Raw genomic sequence first — 27599 nt, forward strand, 5'->3', positions numbered from 1 at the left:
ATTTTTTAAATGGGGGGGGAAAAAAGATACAAACCAGAAATTAAACTTAGAAAAAATTTGTAATCTAAAAAACCTTTTTCAAGGTTTAATAAAAAATGTGTTGGTTCTGCTTATTTATTTGCCTTCTTGGAAATAGTTGCATTATTTTTAAATTGTGTTTTATAGACCACATTGTCTTTAGCTCCTTTATTTGAAAATAATGCAATTTCTAAAAAGTAACATTTGAGAAAATTAAAAAAATGTTAAAAAAATAAAGTTTTAAAACATTTTTTTGAAAAAAAAAAAAAAAATAAAAAATCAATATGATGTTTTTCAGACTTTCATTTGTGGATTGCCTTTTTTTTTTTTAATTTCCATTCATAAAACATGTTCTTTGCTACAATAGTGGAACAAAATTCACTCCATACATCTGTATTAAAGCTAGGATGCTCCAGCCTAAAACTGACCGGATGAATCTCAGCGTGGGAGGTAGGAGTTAACGCCTCAGCCAGAATTACCCATATAAGTCAATATAAAGGCTGCACTGGAGCGATGTTTTAATGACGTTTTATGCCGTAAATTGGGCTGTCCTGCAGTCATTAGGTGGACCACGACCACATTGATTAACTATACTAATCTAGAGTCAGACTGAGGCTCGGACCAAACTGGGTCATCAACAGAACCAAGATCCTAAACACAGATCCACAACAAAAAATCAAAAAGGGAAAATATTCAAGTTTTTTAGTGGCCTAGCCAAAGTCCAGGCCTCAGTTTGGTTAAAGTAAAGCTGCTGAAGAGTTAGCTCTGTTGTTTTTCATTACCTGAGGTTATATTTGAAAAGATTAAGAACCTGGAAGCAATCATTTAGTAATTCGGAAACCTGAGAGTTAAAAGAAAATAAAGCCTGTTCTGACACCACTTCTAGTCGCGTTCCGACACTTGATTTAGTCCTTTTGGTTTCTCAGTGAAAAAAAACATACTTCTGCACAGTTTTTAGCTTAAGGGAAGTTCTTATAAATTGCATCTTTATAAAAACAATCGTCTGAAACAAGAAAAGCTTTGAGTCGGACAGAAACGACGTCCATCTGGAGGAGTTGAACTTTACGGACACACTTTGGTCTCAGCGAAAAGTCTTTGGATCGGACTCCGTCCTGAACGGGTTGCAGTTCCTGCCGGTCGGCGTTCAGGCAGACATGGGTTCATATGTGTGGAAGTGGATTCCCTTTGAGCAGGTGATCTTCATCACGGCTCCGTTCAGGCTGCTGTCTGTGATCAGCCTCATCATCCCTTCAGCGATTAGCGACGGCCTGTGGAGGAAAACACACAGAGACAACGGGACATAAGCAGCGATGGGACAAAGTTCTGCTTCCACCTGCTTCATCTACTGTCGGGACGCAATAAACAGATTTCCCAAACAAGGAGGATTCATCAGAGAGTCCTCAGCTGTGCATGCTTTTCTCTGCTGCAGCATCTCAGTGGGTCCAAGAAGTTCTGCTGCTGGACACACACCCTGTATGGAATGAACTTTGCTCCACTGTTGTTGCACAGAACACATTTTATAAAAGGTAATTTGAAACTCCAAAAAAAACCTAATAAAAAGAGTAACTTGAAAGTAACTTTGCTGTTTTCTTAGATACATTTATTTTTTTTTATTTAATTTTCTTAAACTTTTTTTTTTTTTTACGGATTTTACATTTTTTAAGTGTATCTTTTTCAGACTGAGTTTTACCAATCACATTATTTCCAAATAGTGTTTCACAGATCACATTTACACTTCAAGGCCAATACAAATGCTCACGCCAGAAGAAAATGTGGGATCTGAAAAAAGGCAGTTCAAAAAGAATGAAATTCATAAAACTCAATCTGAAAAATAGAAAATGTAAAGAAACAAAATTGGAAAATACAAATTCTGTTATAAGAAATGGATAAAAATATAATATGTTAAAAATTAAAAAATTAAAACAAAAATATCTAATCAGTTAAAACCACAATTTAACTATCAAAAACTTTTTTGATTAAAATGTTTTTCAAAGTTTTATTTCTGGAGAGCATTTCGTTTTTTTCCAATTTTCATTTACAAAATGTGTTCTTTGCAATAAAAATGGATCAAAAATTCACTCTGCATTCCTGAAGCTGGACATCCTAAATTTAAATTTATCAAATCATCCAGAAAGCTGCTCTTTCAGCTGCATGTGAAGCTGATTTGATGCCGCAGCTTCTCTCTAGACTGAACCTCCGCTAGAAGGAGGAGACCATGATGTCAGAAGACCTCAAAATGGTTTACTAAGACGTTTGGTTCGTTCTTTGGTTTTTCTGTTTCAAAACAACATTGCAGCAAGAATAATCTTTGGCAATTTCTGTTTCTACAAAAAGGTCATATATGGTACTCAATCAAAAAAATATTAAGCATGTCTTTAACAATTTAAACAAGACAAGGCAGCCTTTTAGGATATTGAATTTTTGTTTTTATAATTTAATATAAACAACAAACAACAAACTAAATAACCAGCATTTTATCCATTAAATTAAAGTAGTATTACTTGTTTTATGTTGAAAAAGAAGAACCAAAGAATCTTACAGAGCTCTAAAATAAAGAAACTGAAGATTCAGTAAAAAAAATGATCATATCCTAACTATAGAATTAAACAGCAAAATAGAAAACTGTTCTACATTTTTATGTGCGATGCAAACTCTGGTTTCCAGTTTGAGGATCAGGAAGGAAAAGAAACAAAAAGTGAAGACCAGATGCTGTTTTCCTTGGTCATTGTACTGAATGATGATGGCCTGAAACAGAAAAGCTGGACTGAACTAAGCACTGCAGATCTGAAGGGATTGGGTCGCCCCGGTTTTTATTTAAGGGTATCCAGCAACCTGTTTTTAAACTGATGCATAACAGAGTTGATTCCTCAAAAACCAGGCGTGGTGGTGGAGCTAGTTTCTTCACTGAGGAGATGTTAAATTGAGGCCTTTTTGTCAGATTGGAGACGTTTCAAGGCTAAATAAACAGGAACTCTGATTTAATCCTGAAGTCAGGACGTGTGGCTAAACCTACTGTAAAACTCCAAACTTGCTCATGGTGCGCTTGAAGTCGTCCTTGAACTTGACGAATTTGCCCATGTTGTCCTCATATTCCACTGTGTGCAGCAGAGGGGTGTCAACGAAGGCCGGACACAGGGCGTTGATGCGGACACCGTAGCTGCCCTGCAGGGAGGCGTCCTGCAGAAAACACGACAGAGAGCTGCTGAACTGTGAACCAACACAAATAGCTTGACCTGTTTGTCCTGCATGCTCCGCTCACCGCCATCGCCCGCGTGAAGCCGATCACCCCGTGTTTGGTGGCTGTGTAGACTGGCTGATGAGGGGAATGTAGGAAGGCTGAGGGAAGAAGGGAAGCAGAGAGAAATCAGTCTCATTTAGCTGCGTATGAAAACAGCTCAACCTAAAGGCGGCAGCGCCGCGCAAGATTTTATGGAGTGAATTTTGGTCCATTATTGCAGAAAGCAGAGAAAATATTTTGTAAATAGAAATTTGAAAAAAAAAATGCAATCCAGAAATGAAATATAAAAATACATTTTTTTAAATCAAAATCGGTATTTTCTAAGATTGTTTTTTTTTTTCTTTTTTCTTTTACAAAAATATTTTCATAAATTTCATTTTTTCAAATGTTCTTTTTTCAAAAATGTTTTTCGATTTAATGCTTTTCTTTTTTTGTTTGTTTGTTTGTTGTTTAATCACATTTCTGGTTTCGAAATTGTAACCTTTTTTTTACACTTCATGTACATTCTATTGGTCAACGTACATGTTAAGGGCCAGCGTTTGTTTTGAGACAAAGGTTTAGAGCAGGCAAGTCAACTCGTGTGCTCGTGTACTCGTGACATGTCATCAGCCTCAGCCCGAGTACCGTTCCAATTCTCGAGAACGCCAGATCAAGAATGCACCAAATCCCCGGATGTTGTTCTCACCCCGCCCTCTTTATCGAGCATGCATCAGAGCAGACTTGTGCGTTCTTCAGACTGACCGCTTCCCCAGAATGCCCCGCGGCCGCAGCTTGATTCGAGACAGCACTCACAGTGTTAAGTTAAACATTCCCTTTTCTGCTGCTGTTGTTCTTCAAAAGTACGTTTTGAAATCGTTTGAGGCGATAACATTATACATTGAAGCCTCCCTGTGTGGTCTGTTTACAGAGTTAGTGCGAAATAAAAAAAAAAGTCCGACGTTGAGCGGACCAGAGTGACCAGCAGACCTCCGAGGGTAACCGCAATTTTTAACCGTAATTTTTTAAAATGTTTTTTAAGCTTTAGAAATTAAAAATATTGTTTTCAAAATGTTTTGTGTAGGGAATAAATAGTTTTGACTGTTAAAGAAATGCTAAAGAACGTTGCATGTGATGACGTCACAAGTACGCTTCTGTTCCAATACACATACGTGCTCGCGTTCTCGTCAAGTCCGATCTTCCTGCGTTCTCGCCAAGAACGGACTTGACGAGAACGCGAGTACGTACTCACGTTCTCGTGAATTGAGAAATGGCCAAAGTCAAATACACTGAGGGCAAAAAAAAAAAAATTTGCTACAAGCCGAGAGGCAGACTGGTTAAATGTTTATTAAACCATATTGAAATGAAAATAGCCTGTTGAACCAAAAACTAACACAAAATACTACTATCAATATTATAAATAAACTTTTATTATATTAATAAACTTATTAAGATAAATACATAGATGAAAGTGCATGCATTATAAACCGAAAATCCATTACTGTGCTGAGCTATGATCCTACCTACCCACCTATCACTGCTTTGAAATAGTAAAATAAGAAAAAACGAAATCTCTTGCATTCTCCGTTGTATCAGTTGTAGCCTATTCTCTCTCCTGGCTCCTATCTGCCTTTTTCCCTGAATCCATTCAACTGAAAAATAAGAATAAATAAAATACAAAAATCTATGGCACACAGACAAAACGAAACTTCCTTCAAAGAAAAATCACGTCTTGTACAAAGAAATGTAAAAATCTTGTGATGAATCACGGCAGCAGAACCTGAATTCAGCCAGAGGTTCTTTAAAAAAGGAATTTATTAAACAAAAAACTGAGCAATAACAAAAAGGACCGAAAAATCAAAAAGACTACAGACTACAGGTGTCAGCGGGGGCTGATTGAAGCCAAAATAAAAGGAGCCTGGATGGAAGGAGAGGGGACTGATCCTGCAGGTGATAGAGACGGACACGCTGCTGAGCGAGCGGTAGATGGGATCTGCACGCCATAAAAGAAAAACACAATCATGTTTTAACTTGGGAAGGTAGTGTTGGTGCTTGCAACACAACCGCACCAACACTACATTCCCCACAATGCAACGGTAGCCCGTGAAGCCACAGCAGCGCACAAAAGCGGCTGTGGCCTGTGGGCCGGTTCTAAAGGTAATTACATATGATCCAGGGGGCCACCGATAAACAATATCCACAGCCTTGACTTTGACAAATGTGGTGTAGAGGATGTGAGCTGTGAAACAAATTTTGAAATTAATTAAATTCATAAAACTCAATTGGAAGAACAGAAATTTGAAAAAATTTAAAATAGAAAATCTGTAAAAAAAAAATGTTTAAATACACATAATCTGAGAAAAACTACAAACTTACACTGGAAATCTGTTTTTCATTAGAACATATTTTTAGTTTGATTTCTTTCCTTGCTTCTAATAATAATGGAAAAGAATTCCATAAAATGTGCCTTTTATAACTACTTTTACAAAACGTTTAAAGCGCTTCATGACCTTTTCCACTTTGACACATTTATCCAGCTTCCAGCAGCTGTTTATGTTCTTTGTGAAGATCATCTGCTTTTGATTATCATCACAGGGATCAAAAGCTACCGAATGTCAGCAGGCGGGTTGCAGCATGCCACCACCATTGCAATGAGCTCATCTGGAATTTAAGCTTTCAGTCATTTTTTGAGTTCTTCTCTGTCCTTCAGGAAAATGCTGCAGCTCACATCTCCAACCAGACATGAACTAAACCAAATACTAGGCCTGTATTGTCCTAATTTTGAAATCTAAACCCTTAAAGTTTGAACTTAGCACCTCAAAGTTCAGCTGCAGAAATAAATGATTGAAAAAAAAAACAACAACAACAAAAAATAAAAAACAGGAACCACCAAGTCCGATGATGGACATCTCTGTAAGCACACATTCTTTCTCCCTTAATCTGTTCGCTCAGAGGTATTTGTCCATGTCTGGACATGTTGGAAGAATGGCAGGTATGATAAGTTCAGAGGACTTAGGTTGTACCTGGGGAAGAAAACTGTCACCTGAGGGTCAGGTCAGGGTATGCATGTGAAAGAAGGTGGAACAATGCAGGCAAAACCTGCAGAAAAAAAACCCTCTAACACCATCAAATTTCAGTTTCAATCTAAAGGTTTAACAATAATCAACCGAAACCTGAAGCTACCTGAGTGACGCATTGTTAAAGAAACAGAATAATGATCCTGGAGACTGACAAGTCCCACTGAATGAGGAAATGATTCGGTATATTCTGCAACACAGACATGCAAACAAAAGCTGGGTCAAAGGTCACAGCGAGGATCCTAATAGGGATCCTAACAGAGATCTATATTTTAAGGGGACTGAGTAAGCTGAGGTGCAGGTCCAGGTCCATTCAGGTCACAGAGGAGGGATTCTGTCTTCCCTTCATTACCTTGGCGAACATTTGTTTTCCTCCATTTTAAAGTCCAAACGACTTTGCATCATCTCTATCTCAGAAAGCTTTTTGGAGAAATACAGCTGAATGTCATCAGCATAGAAGTAGCGGAAGAGAATTCAGACTTTTCCTCTAAACTAAAACCCCATTTTTGCAATCTATGTGATTTATAGCTCATATTTAACCCTAAGCAGTATAACTGCTGCTATATGAGGTTAGTAGCTGATTTCTGACCATTAGAGCTGCTGCAGTGAACTGTTAGTCTGCAGCGGTTAAAAACGATATCCAAAACTTTTCTTTACTCTGCGCTTAGTTTAAAATCACAACTTTTAATAGCCCCCAAACAGACAAGATTTAAAACGGATTGCTTGCTGTTTGGAGTAAACAGATCTGATCCATTTATTTATCCTTTTTTATAAAATCATGTGTTGCAATCTGCTCCCTGCTGGTTTTCTTCATTTCTGATTTCAAGCAACCTTTATTCATTTAATCATGAATTTAAAACAGGTGCAAAATGTTCCATTAAAGAACATAGCTTTTTCCCACCTGGAGGCTGAGATCAAGCCATCTTCTCATCTGTGGACGATTTATTTTAATCAACAACAGCGACGAGGAAGTAATTATATGAAAAAGGAGACATACTTTCCTGCACAGAAACCTCAGAGTTCTAACCGCAATGCAGAACAAGATCACAGCTTCTGCATGTCTGCATCACATAGCATCAGTCCGAATGCAAAGTGATAAAAGCTCCAATAATTGAGCAAAGGACGAGTTGCATCGTTTTGGTTTGTGCTCAAGCAAAACCAAGGAGGGAGGAAATAACCCCCTGATCACCTTCTGGCCGTTCAGTGTCTGCAGACAGATGGACAGATTAGGCCCCATGAACATTACAGGACGATTATCTAAAGCTTCCTGTTTGCTTAGTTTCAGGGTCATGAAACTCGCTTTCCTTCCCACAATGCAATGGGTTCAGAGATCACTGCCAGTCTGGTGCTGTTTCCTCTCACAGAAAATAGATAGATAGAATGATCCAGCTTCAATTTACTGAAATGCTTTGAACCATCCAGAGTCCTGGTCCTGACATCTGCAGGACTTCAAACTAAGTTGGATGTTAAGGAAAGTCTGGTTTATTCTGGTCCCCGTCCAGTTTTCTGGTCTCAGTTTTATGAAGTCTGAATTCTGCCAAGACTGTAATAAAATCTCACAGAAGCATCTTTATTTTCAACACAAACACATAAACGATACCGTTATAAACACATGATGCTGGACATATAAAGAAAAATGCTTAATAGTATCTGCAAACAGTAAGAGTAGATGACTCCGTTCTGCTATAAACCAGAGTTAATTCAAAGCTTGCTTTCCTCAACGTAAACAATCAAGTTAACGTCAGTTTAGAGTCTATGGCTACTAATGTCACAACACATTCATGATTGTGTTAAACTGATTTATTTAATGATGCCCTCACTTAACTGGTTTTTAACTCTTTAATATGGAAGGCTTCAACAGGGGGTCCGTAACCTCAAGGGGGTCCACGGAGGTAGTGCATGGGGGTCGCAAAAGTATTGGTTGATTAGACTTTTTTATATATTCCCCCCTGCAATTTTTTCCGCTAATTCAAATGTCTTTAAATCCACATTAACATGAATTCAACACACTGCGGTAAACAGATAAATGGAGGCAAAAGATTTCTTTCAGTCATCAATGCACACATTCAGCGACACACAGGAGCTCTTTCATAGCCTGGGTGCCATTCCGAACTAAGTCCCGCCCACAACGTTTGAGGTCGGGATGTTCGGTCTGGCATTGCTCAATAGTAGCGCGAGTATGCTAGCACAATATCTGGTCGGGCCAATCAAATTGTCAGGGCGGGCTTTATATGATGATGGACAGATGATCAACAGTAACGTAATCAACCACGTGACCAAAGCGCGCTTGGGTGACAAGCTGGAGAGTTGAGGTGTGTAGATTCTGCTATTAGGTCTGTTCTAGAAGATATCGACAGCAAATTAATTTTAAAAGAGGAACAGAGAAACACGATCAAGGCATTTGTTGAAAAGAAAGATGTTTTTGGCGTCCTTCCTACGGGATTCGGCAAAAGTTTAATTTATCAGCTGGCTCCCTTGGTCGCTTAACATACATCACGCACTCCGTTGCTCTTATTGGTTGTAGGTCTATCCAATTGAGTCCAGAGGCATTTTTTTTCCTGGTTCGTTCGAAACATGCCCCATAATCACAGCTCTATGGAGCAGTATCAGACTCATATTCGGACTAGAATTGAGTAGGACTACGTCAGGCTAGCTCTTTCAAGCTGCATGGGCCCCGTTTCATTCATAACACCTGTCCCATCAACCAGGACTCAGAAATACTTTAATAATCCCAGGGAGAAATTACTTTTGTTACATTACTCCATCTGTAATAGAGTGACTATAGGACCAGTTTGATATAACACAATTTCATACAACATATATAATTAGGGGGTCCATCTCGCCATCAGTTGGGGGTCCTTTGCCTGGAAAACATTGAAGACCCCTGCTTTAATAGAACATTAGCCTGAAGATGACTTGATAACGCTGCTAGCTGCAACCAGGAAGAAACAGTCTTCTCTCAAGCAGCGGGAAAAGCAGCCAATCACAGGCAGTTTAGTTTCTCATGGTGGTTCCACCCTCAAAGTGACAAATGTTGACATAAGCTCAAAGATCTGTGATGAGGAGAGAATCTACAGGTGAACAAAAAGCAAACCAGGAGCAGAAGATGAACTCGTGTTTGTGAGATATTGGGGTCCTCATTATATTAAATCTGCTTGCAAGAATCATTCAAAAAACGCCTGAGAATCAGTTTTAAAAAATGTATTTATTACATGTAATGACTACATACAATTTCACTTTTTCTAAATTCTAAAAGGATAGGACTGAATGAAGATATAAAAAGGTTTAAATAACTAATTTATGAAGATTTTTTCCAAATTATACTAACTTGGATTTTAGCGCCAACGAGTTTAGATGTGTGATTTAAAAGCTAGAACGGCCAGGCTTAGCTGCTTCTTGCACTTTCTATCATAAAAGACTGGATTTTACATCACCTAACAGTCAAAGCCACTTCACATGAGACAACAATGACATTTCTGAAATCTTTCTCTCAACATTCAGATTCAAGAGCATTCAGGAGACTGAATTACATTTGCTTACAGAACTTTTTTTGGCTCCAGCAATGGAAATCATTAAAACCGGGTGTACACTGTGTGATTTTCGGGGCGATTTTCCAGTCGTGCGAGCATCTTTCGACTTTCAGCCTGATCGTGCATCGTGAGTCGTTTAGTGTACAGGGGGCTACGAGCAGTGATGGGACTAACGGCGTTCTGAGACGCAGAAATCAGCTTCTCTGCTTAATGCTGGACTTTTATTGAGACCTAGAAGATTTCTACTGCACTATCATAAAATAAACTGAATGAATTCATTTATGTTACTAGATGTTCTGCTGGGGTTGTGTTGAAACTTTGTAATAAACGAAAAAATGTCTCCTCTAAGATTACTGTCTCCTTTCTTGGAAGCCGGGCTGGAGTTGCTCTGACGTTATTACAGCATCCAGGGACCGAGGGTTAAAACTGTACGCTTTTATCAGCTCACATCCGCTGCTTTTATTCTGACAGGCAGTGATGGGACTAACGGCGTTGAAAGTAACGGCGTTACCAACTTTGTTTTAGTAACGAGTAATCTAACTAATTACTTTGACTGTAACTATAACGCAGTTACCATTGCAGACACCCCGTTACTGCGTGTTACTCAGGTCGCACAATGAACCTTTTTTCATGATAGGACTCGTGCACGCCTTGTCATGAGAGAGGGGAGGATGAGAATGGCTGATGTATAGTGAGATTCCGTCTGTCAGTTGGGTAGGCGGGTGTTTCTGCTGGTGTTAACGTACAGCACACACAGAGAGATGGAGAGTGAGGATGACTCCAGCAGCAAAACAGTGTTTTCCAGATAGAAATACTGGTGTTACGTCGAGCTGCGTTTCCCCATCACATACGGTTTACCCGGCATCTCCGCACAGCGCAGGTGGCACGATTCACCGCACAAGCGACAGGAAACGCGCATGCTCGCTAAAGGCGCGCAACAGTCGCCCTGTGCTCGCGCCACAGGGGAACTATGGAGAGCGTGAACAATCAAATGATCGCCTGTATGGAGAAATGGAGAAATATGGATGGATGGATGGATGGATGGATACTCTGCCTTTTCAACCTACTGTATTTTTTATTTTAAACATTATTTGATGGCCTTTGTGGCAGGGATGGAGATCCATATTTTATGTCACACACAGAGTATAGATCTAGATAGATAGATGGATAGATAGATGTTGCAGTATCTATAACAACCCAAACACACAGGATTTCAGAATTAGACATCCCCAGTTATTAATTTCACCAGATCTGAATGCCCTGTTAAAAAACTTCACATGGCGTTCCCCCCTGATGTCATTTACGTTGTGTTGCAATAAATGCAAAACTCTCTGCAGGTTCTTGTCTTTGTCGTCCGCTCTATTCAGCTGGCTTTGGAAACACACGGCGAGAAGGTGGGGGCTGGGTGGTGAGGGTTACGGGGGCGAGAAACGCAAAAGTAACGCAATAGTTACTTTTACTAGTAACTAGTTACTTTTATTGTGGAGTAACTCAGTGAGTAATTCATTTACTTTTTGGGAGAAGTAACTAGTAACTATAACTAATTACTTTTTCAAAGTAACATGCCTAAGACTGGTTACGAGCGGCGATCAGCCTCTCAGGACCACCTACCGATCAGGAATCGTGAGGTCCTGACTGTCGTGGGCAAATTGCTCACTGCGCATGCGCAAACAAGGACTCTTCTGTAAACACAGCAGCATAGCAGGGATGCAATGAATGAAATGCAGTTCTGTCTGTAAAATTGAGCCACATTTGCTCGGCCATGTCTTTTTTCCAAAATATGTCGTCGCCTTTTCTTTTTAGGGCTTTCATCGAAAAATTGCAGAAAATTCCACGGCAGCGCGTTTCACTATAGCTAGCTTAATATTCCTCTTCTATTTGTTTGGCTTCTGGATAGACGAGTCAGAGCAGCTCCATCTCCCTGCAGAGCTGAGTCCCATGTGGTTTTTAGTGGTACAGTGTAAGCAGGTAGATCGTATAAGAGCGTCCGGCCGAACATAAATCGTGAGATGTGAGCAGCAGCTGCGTGCAACAATGGAAAAAATCGCACAGTGTAAGCCGGGCTTAATCTGTAAGAAATTTTTTGCCTCAAAGCTCTGCTGATACATCATTACATCTGGACTACACGATATATACTCAAGGTACCCAAGCTGACTGACTGAGAAACTGTGGAGTGAAACATTTCCACTGGTTTTCCACTGCTAATCATATGGTACTTTTCACCTGCGTTTTCCTCGTTGCCTGCTACTCTGTTTTGCTGTGTTTTTCTTTCCCTGTTTGTAATTACCGGATCCTCAGTTTTGTCCAGTCTCCATATTTGTGTTCTAGTTCTTTGTTGTTGTTTTTTTTCCCCCCATGATCAGATATCTTAAACTCACATAGTGCAGCCTCTGGCTCTAATCTGGCTGAAGTGATGGACTCAGACCTGAACCTTCAGAGGCTCATAAAGACAGGAACAAAGTCGGCCTTCTATCACCTAAAGAACATCTCCAGGATTAAAGGACTAATGTTGATAAACTAATTCCTGCTTCATTCATCTTCAGTAGAATGAATCCCTGCTGCGGTGTCTTCACAGGTCGGCCTAAAAAGTGGATCAGACAGCTGCAGCTGATCCAGAAAGCTGCTGCCTGCATCCTCACTAGAACTAACAAGGTGGAGAACATCAGCCCAGTTCTAAAGTCCTTCAGTGGCTCCCTGTATCTCAGAGAACAGACTTCAAGATCCTTCTGTTAGTCTGGAAATCACAGAACGGCTTAGAAACAAAATACATTACAGACTTGATGCAGTGCATCAACAGCCAGGCCTCTAATGTCTACTGGAAAGAGTTTTATGCTCCTCCACCCTGGAATAAACTCAAAAAAATCTGTAAAAACTCTCAGACCCACAGTTGCATTAAATCAAGAAATAAACACCTATTTGTTTAGAGTGGCCTTTGACTGAGCTATGTAAACATTATTAGTGGAGTTTCCCGTTACTAAGTGTTGCCTCCATACCAGAGGACTTTTAACGCTGTCCTGCATATTTTGGTTGTCTCTCCTTCATCACACCTGAATAAACCAGCGTTGAAGACAGCTGCTATGCAACTACTATGAACTTCTCTTTTACAGTCACATCTAAAGAACTTTGAATATTTTTGCCTTATTTGTAAAAAGTCTATGCTCCTTCCTGCAGAAATGTGAAACCTATAGGGAAATTGTCATATCATTGGTTTCTACCCCCAGCAAAAAGAATTTTTCTTCATAACCAAAACATGGCCACCAATCGGCCGTCCCATGTTTATTTGCACAGGTGTGTGTTACAGGTCTTTGTGCGTGCAGCATGTGTTACCTGCCATAGAGGACACGTTGATGATGGTGCCCCCTTCTTTGCCGTACTCTTTGCTCATGTGCTCCAAAGCCAAGTAGGTCCCCTTTATCACCGAGGTCTGCAGATAAAGTTGAAGTTTTAATGCTGTTGAGGGAGCAGGCAGTGAAACAGGAAGTAATAAAAGGTGTTACTTCTGATAAGATATTAAAAACGGTGGTTTTTACAGGAAACCTTAAGCAGGGCTGGCAAAAAAAACATACCCCCCGAAAAAAACCATGTTAGAGTAGCTGTGAGGGTTTGCAACCAGACAAAACGGAAGCACAGACTGAAACATTTCAGATTCTCAACTGTTTCTCAAATTACAGAGAGCATGGAAATGTTATATAAAAGTAATACAATAAAATAGGGGTTTGCATGTAAATAAGTTTTAGATTTACGATCCATTTGGCTGCATTTTCTATTGGTATTTTGCAATATTTGATTTTTCTGTTGTTTCCGGGATTATTGGAATAGAAGTGGGCATTTTAAAACTGCAGAACAAAACCCAGTTCTCAGAATTTAATTTTAGAGCACAGCCGTCATGCTGCATGCTCTAAAGGCTGCGGGCATTTTCACACCATCGCAGTTCTGCAGGGGCCTCATTTCCCTTATAAAAACATGACTTACTAATTAAACAAACTTAACAATATGTGGAGAAACAGATGAGAAAAGGAAGACAGAATAATATATATATAAATTAACATTTTTACAGAATAAAAAAAACAAGATGCCCTAAAAGATTATGAACCTGATCTTCAAAGATTCCAGAGGGGATGCAAAATTGCACATGCAAATATATACCTTTTTTTGTGGCAATAAGAGGGTGTGCTGATGGTGATCAACAGCAATTTCTTTTGTAAACAAAGAGAAGCACAAACCGATTTGTTTTATGCCCTTTAAAACGAGCAGATTGTATGTTCTACTGTCAGTTACAGTGACTTTGAAAAAAAGACGAGGAATGATAATACTAAATATTATTTATAGTTCACTTTGGTATTTCAAAAGAACTAAAACAACAAAAGAAAACAATAGTAAAAATAAAATAAAAGGTAGAAATAGGCGAAGTTAAAAGATAAAATATAAAACATCAGAACTATGTAAAAACAATACAGTAAAACTACTGAAAACTCTTTTGTTGTTTTTTTTTAAATTTAAATAAAATATTTTCACACAACGACTGAAAGATGCTTCACTGTCAATTTAAACAGTCCTTCATTATCTTATGATTAGATTTTTATTTCACATTAGCTTCTGCTAATTTTGTTAGATCTGGCTAATAAAGTAAACAGTAGATCACAACCGATTTATTGTTGGTCACAACCAGCGTTGGGGAGTAACGGATTACATGTAACGACATTAAGTAATTTAATTACAAAAAAAAAGAGTAACTGTAATACGTTACAGTTACAATGAGAAAATATGTAATTCAGTTATAGTTACTTCCGAAAATATTAAGAATTACAAATTTAGTTACATTTTTAAAAAAATATAAAGAAAAACCTTTGCGAAATATGTAATGATATTTTATTGCTTCACGCCCTGTATCGCCGTTTCCCGCTCCGGCTCCTTGTCTCTATTATATTTGCCACTCTGATGATCCATCCTGTGCTGGTGGAGCCTCCTTGAGGAACAGCAAGCAAGTGGACGGTTCTATTTCAGCTCAAGCAGCGCATCAAAAATGACAGCCGTCCAGCACTGGAAAATTAAGGAGCATTTCATTTACATCTGTGAAAATGGCTCATATTTAACCGTGCAGTGCAAGAAGTGTTTTCCGTTTTTCATCTAATCAAGTGCAACGTGTGCAGATTGTACAGTATGCAGTATTTAGAGATAAAATGCAATTATTCACAGCTAGGGTAAGGAAAGATGGTTGATAGATATGTGCAGCAGCATAAATAAATTACCCCTAGGGAAATGCATGTATGTGCAGAGCCACTGTAGGGCTGTACAGGTGCGAATTGAAGAGGAACACGGTACAAATGTTGGGATGGTACAGTAAGGTATGGATAAAGGGGAAGGAAAGACTGGTCTTTGGGAAGAGTTCAATAAGGTGACTGCTGTAGGAAAGAAGTGGTTTCTGAACCTGCTTGTGTTAGTCTGCAAACTGCGTAAATGGTAGAGCCTGGGGGAGGAACAGAAGAGTGTATGGCCCAATGAGAGGAGTCTGAGAAAATCTTCCATGCCTGGTGCTGGCATCTCTTCTTGTGGACATCCTGTGATCGCCTGTCAGCAGTTCCCTCTCAGCTTAGTGCTTTTTTAAGGTTCACATTCAGTTCTCAAAAATTAAATGTTGAACATGGGTCAATACTCATTAAAACCTTAAAGCAATCAAAAGTAATTAGTTACATTACTTTTTATAAGTAATCGAAAAAGTTACACTACAATTACATTTTAAACAAGGTAACTCGTAACTGTAACGGATTACATTTTTAAAGTAACTTACCCAACACTGGTCACAACACATCTGCTTGTTCCAGCAGATATTTCATGTATAACGGCTCATGAAAACTTTGAGGCTGTGAGGCAGTGTAACAGCGCCTACATTTACACCAGTCAGATGCAATAGGATAAAAAAGCTCTGCTAATGTTAGCTTTCCAGTGTTAACTCCGTAGGTTCCAGTCCAGTCAGACCAAACCGCATCATCAACCCAGCATGCATTGGTCAGGTGATAAGATGGCGGCCTCCATAGATGAAAAATATAACAAAAGATACATTTATTTTGTAGTCATTTACGACGGAGTGTTAGGGTCAGGCTAGAGAATTTTTTTGTTATTTTTTTATTTTGAGAATAAAGTCGTAACAATATGAGAATAAAGTAATAATATTGCAAGAATAAAGTTGTAACATTACGGGAATAAAGTTGTAATATTACATGAAGGAAGTCATCATACAACAACCTTCGAGCTCCAACCACATTATGACGGCCGACCAGCTCCTCCAATCAGCAACCTGAGTCCACTTTGACATCCTGCCCACTTTGATGCTGGTGCTAAAAGATTTCCTTTTTTGTGAAACCAGAGCCAAAGTATAAATTCACATAATGTTCAATATTCCTCATTTTAGGGAAGAAAAAGCTTCTTGTAAGAGTTGTCATAGAATACAACTTGTTTCTCGTAGTTTTAGGACTTTATCCTCTTAATATTACAACTTTATTTGCGTAATTTTATGACTTTATTCTCATAATTTTAGGACTTTATTCTCGTAATATTGCGACTTTATTCTCGGAATTATTTTTTTTTTTTATTCTCATAATTGTATTACTTTATTCACATATTATTATGGTTTTATTCTCGGAATTTTATTACTTTATTCTCGTAATTTTACGACTATTCTTGAAATAGAAGAAAAAAATCTCTATCCTGGCCCTAATACTGCGTCGTAAGTAATTATCAGTATTTACATGTCAGAAAAAGTAATTTTCAAATCAATAAAAAAAAGTGCCACATTTTTAGGCCAACGTGTTAAACTAGTTTTGGATCCCTTTAAGAAACGCAAACCTTTTGAAGATCAGGATGTTAGAGAACCATGATGTCACCTCCAAAGGAAATGTGGTTTTATATCTACCAGCTCAAAGTTCAGGTTTGGATCGTAATCGATAAGCAGTATAAACTGTGTATACAAAATGACAATAAAAGTTGTCTAAGAGTCAGAACGAGAACAATGAGGCGAAAAAACCTTCAGGATAGAATTCAATTTAATCAACATGTGCCAAAAGATTTTTAATAGTCTCTAAAAATCATAAAAATACTTTACTTTTGCTAAGTAGCACTATAGGTGCACTAAGAGGTATTAGCTCAGATCCTCCACACAACTGTTGGACTTCTGCTGTTTTGCAGTTGTTTCTATTTCTATGTTTTTATGCACAGTTTTACAGGTTCTTTATCAGTTTAAATGTCCTATTTAGTTCTTTTATTTGGATTATGCAATTTTAACAACTGCGCGTTGGGTAATAAATATTGATTCTTTTGATCAATGCGCAAGCCCCAAACTCTTCATGATGATAACAAGGGGCTGGTGACCAGCAGAGTAATTACAACAACATTCAGGTAAATGACCCCTTCAGCTTGTAGATAAAGGGATGATTATCATTGCTGATGACCAGAACATTTTTGAAAACTTTCTGGCAATATATCATTGCCAAAGTGCAGCACTCATGTCCTCCTTCTGAGGTCCTTCATATTTTGGGAATGTGATGAAAACAGCGTTTTCCTGCCTGGTTGGAGAATCTTTTTATTGATAAACATGGACTGCTCTACTGTATGTCCCTCGTTGCCACCGAACACAGTCACTCTCAAATCATCTCAAAGATGCAAATGTTGAAAAAAATCTGAATATGGTGGTCTTTTGTACAAAATCTAATATGTAATGTAAACTAGTGTACAGCAGCTATTTGGCTGAATAAGAAGTGATTCAGCTTCTCCATGTGTTATTCTCAACAATAACACAAACAGAAATTAGAACATGTTGTACTTAAAAAATCCAACAGCATCATTGCCAAATCTGCATCAGTTTTACATCCTGGTTTTTGTCTGAGGTTTTGCTGTGGAGTAAATCCTTTGCCCAAATGTACTTTTAATGATCCGATTCAGGTTTTCTCCATTCTTTGATCACCTGTTATTCAGACTTGAACCTCCAAAAGCATTTAAAGACAATTACAAGGTCGGCTTTCTATCACCTGAAGAACATTTCCAGGATTAAAGGACTAAGGATCTGGAAAAACTAATCCATGCGTTTATTTTTTGTCTAATTGATCACTGAAACAGTGTTTTCACAGGTCTGCCTAAAAAGTGGATCTGCATTTTTTATTTTATTTATTTTTTCCTACTTGCTTTGATTCTGTTTTATTTTCCTGTATTTTATTCGTGTAAAGCACTTTGCATTGTCTTTGTACTGAATTGTGCTATACAACTAAATGTGCCTTGCCTTGCCTGTGAGCAGCGAGGGGCCTGACGCCACTGATACAGATGAGCTGCTGCAAAGCTGCTGGAAAGCTGCCTGTTTGCTGGCAGACGGAGAACAGAGCTCCAGGACTGCTACCGGATCAGTGGCATAAAAAAGTTGGAAGTGTGTTTTTTCAGGCGAAGCCTGACTAGAAGAGGATTTATTAAGGTAGAAACGTTACTGAGGGATGCTCTATTCATCCATATTCTTGGTATTAATCTACTTTATAAACATTGTTCCTAATGTAGTCATGGTACTGCTTGGTTAGCTTCTGACAAATAAACATTTTAGTACTTTGCAAGTTTTAATATGGACCCTATAATTACTGTTGGAAAGAAGCGCAGAGACTGGACTGTTACAACACCTCATTTTTCTCCAGTCCGAAAAAAGCTGCAGGGCTGATGCTCACACTGCACAGGTGTTTGTTACACTGCTGTCACTATTTCAATGATTTAGCTCAAACCGTTTTGGTTCAGACGAGGGATTAGTTTGCTAATGTGGGTAAATAAAGATCACCTAGTTTAACTGGAACATGAGGTTTTTATCACGGCTGGCAGGGAGGGCTGGATGTGACCACAGCTGTGTCCACTGTCCCAGTTACTATAAAAAATAGACCAGTTTTTTGAAGTTTTTTCTACTTTTGTAGATATTAGGGCTACAGCTATAAATTCTGTTAGTAATGGATCAATATATTGATTTGTTTTTTTCAATTAATCAAGAAGATGATATTAGTAAATTAACATTTCTAGATAAACTTTTACATTATACAAAAAACCTTTATTGTGCATTTTTAATATAAAACATGTAAAAATAACATATGTACATATAAGTGTCATTTTAAATATATAGGATTAAAAAGTGTTTATAGTTCATATTTGTAACATTTTGCTCTGATTACTGATGTAAGTAGTTATGACATCAAATAGCATAACGTGAGTAAAACATTAACGCTGCAATAATATTCTTGAATACAGGTATTTAAGAAGTAAATAATGAGGTGTCAGTGGCAGTTTTTATGGTCAAACATAATATAGTTCTATTTGATGCCTGGTTTCTAAAAAGTAAATTTTGGAAAATGAACGCATGTCCGGACATATAGCAAAAAAAAAAAAAGTTACTCACAGATGGCTCCATTTCTTCCTACAACACTGAAAGCCTTCTGTATTTTAGAACAGCTTTAATTTTTGTCATTTGCTAATAAGGCCCAGTCATTTAACAAATAATTAGAAAACACAATACTATTTCTCTTTTTTTGCAGTTTTTCAGCACTAGTGGCTTGTTTTTCTGACAGTAGGCTGACAGGAAAGGGGTATGAGAGAGGGGAGAGACATGCAGCAAAGGACCACAGGCCGGATTCAAATCCGGGTCGGCATGGGTTGTGCACACTAACCACTGCGCCCCCTGCACGCCCCACACAATACTATTTCAATTAGAAAAATAATAAAGCAGCATAGATATATATAATATATATATATATATATTTTTTTTTTTTTTTTTTTTTTCTGGACATGGTTTGTTATTTGTTCGACTCCCTCTATTGGTATGGAGCATTTCTGTTTCTTTTTTAGAGCGAGTTCTCATCTGTTTTTTGTGTGCATTATTTTCCTTTATTGCAGCATTTAGTTTTTCTTTGCAGCGTTTTTCTGTTGCATTTGTTTTTTATATTAACATGTTTTTGAATTTACATAATACGTGGCTTTGCATCTTATTTTATCATTTGCGTTTGCACATGTAGGCCACCGTACAGGCCTGTTGCGCAATGCTGGTTTTCCTTCATCTCTCTAAACCTTATTTGCTGTCAGCCCACTTTCAAATAACGGGCACCAGAAAAGAGTGAGATACCTACGTTTCTCGCAGAATTAAGGTGATATTACTGTTTTTAGAGAGGTGATAAATGTTATCTGACTATATCAGCTCCTGACCTGCTCTCACCCCAAACTGCATCTGAACCACATTGGATACCAGCAGCCTGGTTCAGCTTTAGATGAAACCGTCTCAGATCAGACCATCAGCTCCTCTCTCATTCAGACTGCTGGCTTCTTACCAAGTTCACCTGGATGGTCTTCTCCCAGTTCTTCTCGTTGTTGATGCCAGCATTGTTGATGACGATGTCCAGGCGTCCAAACTTGTCCACAGTCCTCTGGAAGGCGTCTGTGCCACGTAGACAAAGACAGCGTTACTGAAGTGTTCACAGAACACAGAGGCCTTACAGCTCCAGTGTTCTGTGAGAAACATTTGTCTGTAGATATGAATCTGCTGCTTATTAGTATAACCTGTGAAAGAGTTTACATTTAATCTCCAAATGATTTAAAATCATTAAGAGATTTCATAAAAAATATTTGATAATCTTTAATTAGACAAGAAAAAGTGAAGTTTCAGCCTAATGTAGACAGAGAAGCTGTTTTATCTCCTGATAGCTGCTCACCATGTCACTCAGCTTATTCTACAGTACTTGTTGCTTCTTCTATAGCTTTGGTCACATGATGTTGGTTCTGGGTGAGTCATTAAAGCAGCAACAGGTAATTTTAGAAGCATTTCACTGGTTCTAGTTTAGAGCTCTGGTCCAACAATCAAATACCTGAAATTTCTCATCAACCTGATCTATAGGACGCTGTTAGGGCCCCATCATTGAAAACAGGAAAACTCCTCCACCCGTGCGTTCTACTGGCTGCTAATGAAAGTTCTACTGGCTGTTGATAGAGTCTCTAGTGGCTGCTAGTGGATGTTCTACTGGCTGCTGATGGAGGTTCTACTGGCTGCTGATGGAGGTTCTACTGGCTGTTGATGGAGTCTTTAGTGGCTGCTAGTGGACGTTCTACTGGCTGTTGATGGAGTCTTTAGTGGCTGCTAGTGGACGTTCTACTGGCTGCTGATGAAAGTTCTACTGGCTGTTGATAGAGTCTCTAGTGGCTGCTGATGGAGGTTCTACTGGCTGCTGATGGAGGTTCTACTGGCTGTTGATGGAGTCTCTAGTGGCTGCTAGTGGATGTTCTACTGGCTGCTGATGGAGGTTCTACTGGCTGCTGATGGAGGTTCTACTGGCTGTTGATGGAGTCTTTAGTGGCTGCTAGTGGACGTTCTACTGGCTGTTGATGGAGTCTTTAGTGGCTGCTAGTGGACGTTCTACTGGCTGCTGATGAAAGTTCTACTGGCTGTTGATAGAGTCTCTAGTGGCTGCTGATGGAGGTTCTACTGGCTGCTGATGGAGGTTCTACTGGCTGTTGATGGAGTCTCTAGTGGCTGGTAGTGGACGTTCTACTGGCTGCTGATGGAGGTTCTACTGGCTGCTAATGAAAGTTCTACTGGCTGTTGATAGAGTCTCTAGTGGCTGCTAGTGGATGTTCTACTGGCTGCTGATGGAGGTTCTACTGGCTGCTGATGGAGGTTCTACTGGCTGTTGATGGAGTCTTTAGTGGCTGCTAGTGGACGTTCTACTGGCTGTTGATGGAGTCTTTAGTGGCTGCTAGTGGACGTTCTACTGGCTGCTGATGAAAGTTCTACTGGCTGTTGATAGAGTCTCTAGTGGCTGCTGATGGAGGTTCTACTGGCTGCTGATGGAGGTTCTACTGGCTGTTGATGGAGTCTCTAGTGGCTGCTAGTGGATGTTCTACTGGCTGCTGATGGAGGTTCTACTGGCTGCTGATGGAGGTTCTACTGGCTGTTGATGGAGTCTTTAGTGGCTGCTAGTGGACGTTCTACTGGCTGTTGATGGAGTCTTTAGTGGCTGCTAGTGGACGTTCTACTGGCTGCTGATGAAAGTTCTACTGGCTGTTGATAGAGTCTCTAGTGGCTGCTGATGGAGGTTCTACTGGCTGCTGATGGAGGTTCTACTGGCTGTTGATGGAGTCTCTAGTGGCTGGTAGTGGACGTTCTACTGGCTGCTGATGGAGGTTCTACTGGCTGTTGATGGACGTTCTACTGGCTGCTGATGGAGTCTCTAGTGGCTGGTAGTGGACGTTCTACTGGCTGCTGATGGAGGTTCTACTGGCTGCTGATGGAGGTTCTACTGGCTGCTGATGGAGTCTCTAGTGGCTGGTAGTGGACGTTCTACTGGCTGCTGATGGAGGTTCTACTGGCTGTTGATGGACGTTCTACTGGCTGCTGATGGAGGTTCTACTGGCTGCTGATGGAGGTTCTACTGGCTGTTGAAGGAGGTTCTACTGGCTTTTGATGGAGTCTCTAGTGGCTGGTAGTGGACGTTCTACTGGCTGCTGATGGAGGTTCTACTGGCTGTTGATGGACGTTCTACTGGCTGCTGATGGAGGTTCTACTGGCTGCTGATGGAGGTTCTACTGGCTGTTGAAGGAGGTTCTACTGGCTTTTGATGGAGTCTCTAGTGGCTGGTAGTGGACGTTCTACTGGCTGCTGATGGAGGTTCTACTGGCTGTTGATGGAGGTTCTACTGGCTGCTGATGGAGGTTCTACTGGCTGTTGATGGAGTCTCTAGTGGCTGCTAGTGGACGTTCTACTGGCTGCTGATGGAGGTTCTACTGGCTGTTGATGGAGGTTCTACTGGCTGTTGATGGAGTCTCTAGTGGCTGGTAGTGGACGTTCTACTGGCTGCTGATGGAGGTTCTACTGGCTGCTGATGGAGGTTCTACTGGCTGTTGATGGAGGTTCTACTGGCTTTTGATGGAGTCTCTAGTGGCTGCTAGTGGATGTTCTACTGGCTTCTGATGGAGGTTCTACTGGCTGCTGATGGAGGTTCTACTGGCTGCTGATGGAGGTTCTACTGGCTGCTGATGGAGGTTCTACTGGCTGTTGATGGAGGTTCTACTGGCTTTTCATGGAGTCTCTAGTGGCTGCTAGTGGATGTTCTACTGGCTGCTGATGGAGGTTCTACTGGCTGCTGATGGAGGTTCTACCGGCTGCTGATGCAGGTTCTACTGGCTGCTGATGGAGGTTCTACTGGCTGTTGATGGAGTCTTTAGTGGCTGCTAGTGGACGTTCTACTGGCTGCTGATGAAAGTTCTACTGGCTGTTGATAGAGTCTCTAGTGGCTGCTAGTGGACGTTCTACTGGCTGCTGATGGAGTCTCTAGTGGCTGCTGATGGAGGTTCTACAAGCTGTTGATCGAAGTTCTACTGGCTGCTGATGGAGGTTCTACAGGCTGCTGATGGAGGTTCTACTGGCTGTTGATGGAAGTTCTACTGCCTGCTGATGAAGGTTCTACTGGCTGATGAATTATAAAATTGTTCTTCTTTATATATATATATATATATATATATATATATATATATATATATATATATATATATATATATATATATATATATATATATATATATATATATATATATATATATATATATATATATATATATATAATAAAACTGTTTTCTCACCCCTCGTGGGTTGGTATGTGTCATCCTCAAGCTCGGGTCCTCTACCAGAGGCCTGGGAGTTTGAGGGTTCTGCGCAGTATCTGATGTTTTACCTGGAATCTGCTGTAGCCACTCTCCCAGTTTGGGGGTCACAGCCCCCAGTGCCCCAATTATATATTATGTTATTATGTATATATATATATATATATATATATATATATATATATATATATATATATATATATATATATATATATATATATATATATATATATATATATATATATATATATATATATATATATATATATATATATATATATATTTAATCTTTACTCAGATCTTTTGATGGACAACATTTATTTTTCTGATTTGAAGCCCAGGTCATAATTTATGTTTTTTCTATGGTAGAATTAGAATCTGAATCCTGAGTCCCAAAGCAGTTTGAGATAAATCATGTGACACATTTCAGCCTAAAGTGTTCTGATGTTCCAAAGAAGGAGAATTCAATGAAACCTGGAACTTATTTGGACCTTTGAGCATGTTTACATTTCAGGTGCCTGGAGCCAAAGAGGCCTCATGAGACATAAGATTAAGATAATATCTTAAATCCAGCCGTTTGAGGCTGCAGGAGCAAAAGCAAATTCTCAAAAGTAGTTTTCACTCTTCCTGCTTCATATGTTGCTGTAAATCTCAAACAGAACTATAAAGCTTTCTGGACTAAACCGAGACACAAAAACATTCAGAGGATCAGCTCAGCATATTTTCCTGCAGGTTCATGTCAGTCTGTCAGGCTCTCCACTGCCTGAGGATACACTGCTGAAGTATAAACAGATTATGAGTAAATGTTTGGCATCAAGTTCTCTTTTTTTACAAAGACCCCGGGTGTTGTTTATCTCCTGCTGTGAGCTGACAGACGGGGCTGAAAAGCAGCTCCAGGGGAAAGGTGAGAGAACCTCACCATCATCTGCAGCATTCCACGTCAGTCGATAATTAGCTGCCAGTTCCCACAGACTGAGAGCAGGATACAGAGAAACGTGACCTATTTTATCAGGATGAATCTGATCTGAAGGAAAATCAGATAACAGTGTGTCCTCAGCATTCCACCCACTGCAGGAGGAAATGTTCTGGAGTCAGACAGCAGAACCGTCATTTTCACGGCTGATTTGGAGCTGAATTGGAGCCGTAAATCTTATTCAAAAAGAGTGATTTTGTAACTGGATAAAAAAAAAATTAAGCTGACAATTTACTGAAAATCGGAATAAAAGAAAAAAAAAAACACCTTTTGAATCCGAAAAATAATTTTGCAACTGCAAAAGGACTTTAAAGTAGAAATTAAAAATATTAAACTAAAAACAAATTTTAAAACCGAATAAAGAGATTCTCAAACAAAAACAAACGTTTAAAGCTACCGTTCTGATTAAGTGTTTATAAAAACCAAGAAATGTCTTTAAAGCATAATTTATATAACATTTTATATGACTGAATAAAAAAAAAATGCTTTTTTTTATTAACTCCAATTTGCCTGTGTTACTTTTACCAGAGTAGCTTTTCACCCAAATTTTATGACCTTAATTTAGCTCCATAGCCCTGCGTCATTGCATGTCAAACTGAAACATTTAAATTCAGTTCTATCGAAACCAAGCTGGACCTATTTTTAGACTGAATGACTCAGAGAAGTTCCTTCTTTACTCCCCGCGTCTTAAAAGTCTTTAAAGCAGATGATCAAATGCAGCTGAAGCCAAGGCCCAGCAGCTCCATCATTCAGCTCCTCACCTTGCAGAGCATCTCCGTCCGTCACGTCACACTGGATGAAGGTGCTCTGTCCTTCTCCGAACTCAGCATCCAGCTGATCCCTGCACTGCTCTCCGAGGGCGTTATTCAGGTCCACCACGGCCACCTGCAGGACGCACAACCCGGGGCAGCTGAAAGCATCTCTGCAGAAGTTTGCACACACTGAGAGGAAGCATCTCTCTGCGGTTTCACAAGTTAAAAGGTGCTAAAAGACGAGACCATCTGCAAGAGTGATGGACGGTTCTCGGAAACACTTTAAAAAAACATGCAAAGTTTACTAACATTTAAAAAAATAAAGTTTCTGACTGAACTGAACCATTCCTCACAGTCCGGTTCAACAAACAACAGCCGTTTAAAAGCAGGAAAAGATGAGATTTGATCAGAAAGCAACGATAAATGCGCTCCAGGTTTTCAGAGGTCAAGCAGACATGAAGCTGGAGCAGAACCGAACCTTTGCTGAGCTCTCAATCAGAGACTGGACCACAGCCCTCCCGATGCCCTGAGCTCCCCCGGTCACCAGCGCCACCCTCCCGGCCAGAGACATGATCCACGCGAGCTTTGCTTCGCCCTCCTCCGGCAGCGCGTCTGTGCGCTCTAGGCGCTGCGCTCACAACTTTTCTCCTCCTCCTCCTTCCTCCTCTGTGTACACAAACAAGGCATGCCTGTTTGTGTGTGTGTGTGTGTGTCCCAGTCAGAGGAAGGTTAAATAAACTGTGCAGGATAATAATTACCGGTTTCATCCGCGTTGCTCCTCCTGTTCCACACCTGAGCCACCAGCCTCACGTTCCTCCATTTAAATCCTGTTACACAACATTCTGCTCTGAGGTCTGCTTCTCCACACTCAGCGTCAGGTCTCTGCATGCACGTTGGGTAACATTAACCTGGGAAAACAGAAAGACTCCTAACCCAGTTAAATGATCTCAGGGATCACGTGAAAGCATTCTGGGAGGACAACATGGTGATACTTTAGGAAAAAATGAACGTGCTTCACGTCTTGTCTTCATGTCTTGTTTTCTAGAGACTCACAGAAGGATCCTGATGTTGCTCATAGTGTTTAGACAAGGGTGTGACTTTGGGTGGGGATGTTATCTGTGTGCACTAATGATTTTACATTGATTTTCTAAACTTTTTTGTTTTATCTGTATTTACTCTGCCCATGTTCTGTTTCACGTCAGATGAGCAATTTCTTTATTTAAATCTTTTTTCTAACACAGTGCCAAACATTTAGCATTTTATTGGTACATTTACACTGTAATTACTCAGCTACAGTGTATGAATTTACATTGTGCCAATTTAGTAATAAATAATTTGACTCGACCTTTACAGGCACTAAAACCATGTCATTTTCAGGGATTATTCACACTTCACCAGTTCGTAGAACCTCCATCAGTATCTTGTAGAACCTCCATCAGTATCTTGTAGAACCTCCACCAGTAGGTTGTAGAACCTCCTCCAGTAGGTTGTAGAACCTCCACCAGTAGGTTGTAGCACCTCCACCAGTAGGTTGTAGAACCTCCACCAGTAGGTTGTAGAACCTCTATCAGTATCTTGTAGAACCTCCATCAGTATCTTGTAGAACCTCCACCAGTAGGTTGTAGAACCTCCATCAGCATCTTGTAGAACCTCCACCAGCAGGTTGTAGAACCTCCACCAGTAGGTTGTAGAACCTCCATCAGCATCTTGTAGAACCTCCACCAGCAGGTTGTAGAACCTCCACCAGTAGGTTGTAGAACCTCCACCAGTAGGTTGTAGCACCTCCACCAGTAGGTTGTAGCACCTCCACCAGCAGGTTGTAGAACCTCCATCAGTATCTTGTAGAACCTCCACCAGTAGGTTGTAGAACCTCCACCAGTAGGTTGTAGCGCCTCCACCAGCAGGTTGTAGCACCTCCACCAGCAGGTTGTAGAACCTCCATCAGTATCTTGTAGAACCTCCACCAGTAGGTTGTAGCGCCTCCACCAGTAGGTTGTAGCACCTCCACCAGTAGGTTGTAGCACCTCCACCAGCAGGTTGTAGAACCTCCATCAGTATCTTGTAGAACCTCCACCAGTAGGTTGTAGAACCTCCACCAGTAGGTTGTAGAACCTCCACCAGTAGGTTGTAGCGCCTCCACCAGCAGGTTGTAGCACCTCCACCAGTAGGTTGTAGAACCTCCACCAGCAGGTTGTAGAACTTCCACCAGTAGATTGTATAACCTCCACCAGTATCTTGTAGAACCTCCATCAGTATCTTGTAGAACCTCCACCAGTAGGTTGTAGAACCTCCATCAGTATCTTGTAGAACCTCCACATGTAGGTTGTAGAACCTCCACCAGTAGGTTGTAGCACCTCCACCAGTAGGTTGTAGCACCTCCAC

At 40.0% G+C, this 27599-nt stretch overlaps 1 protein-coding gene across 2 annotated transcripts; it reads right to left on the bottom strand.

The window, feature by feature from the left end:
* Positions 1-297: 297 nt before the first annotated feature.
* hpgd (15-hydroxyprostaglandin dehydrogenase) lies at positions 298-26117 on the bottom strand. 2 transcript variants are annotated; one of them, XM_038288271.1, is made up of 8 exons: positions 25976-26117; positions 25696-25883; positions 25227-25350; positions 20171-20277; positions 13167-13263; positions 3278-3354; positions 3032-3195; positions 298-1286 (listed from the first exon to the last, which is right to left on the bottom strand). In XM_038288271.1, exons 2-8 carry the CDS (start codon positions 25786-25788, stop codon positions 1163-1165), a joined length of 786 nt encoding a protein of 261 aa, XP_038144199.1. In that variant the 5' UTR covers positions 25789-25883; positions 25976-26117; the 3' UTR covers positions 298-1162. The 2 variants fall into 2 exon arrangements, with proteins under 2 accessions (XP_038144199.1, XP_038144200.1); XM_038288272.1 differs by lacking the exon at positions 25696-25883.
* Between the last annotated feature and the right edge of the window lie 1482 nt (positions 26118-27599).

Source organism: Cyprinodon tularosa, unplaced genomic scaffold (genome assembly GCF_016077235.1).
Source record: "Cyprinodon tularosa strain WSP-4 unplaced genomic scaffold, ASM1607723v1 ctg25, whole genome shotgun sequence".
Taxonomy (NCBI): domain Eukaryota; kingdom Metazoa; phylum Chordata; class Actinopteri; order Cyprinodontiformes; family Cyprinodontidae; genus Cyprinodon; species Cyprinodon tularosa.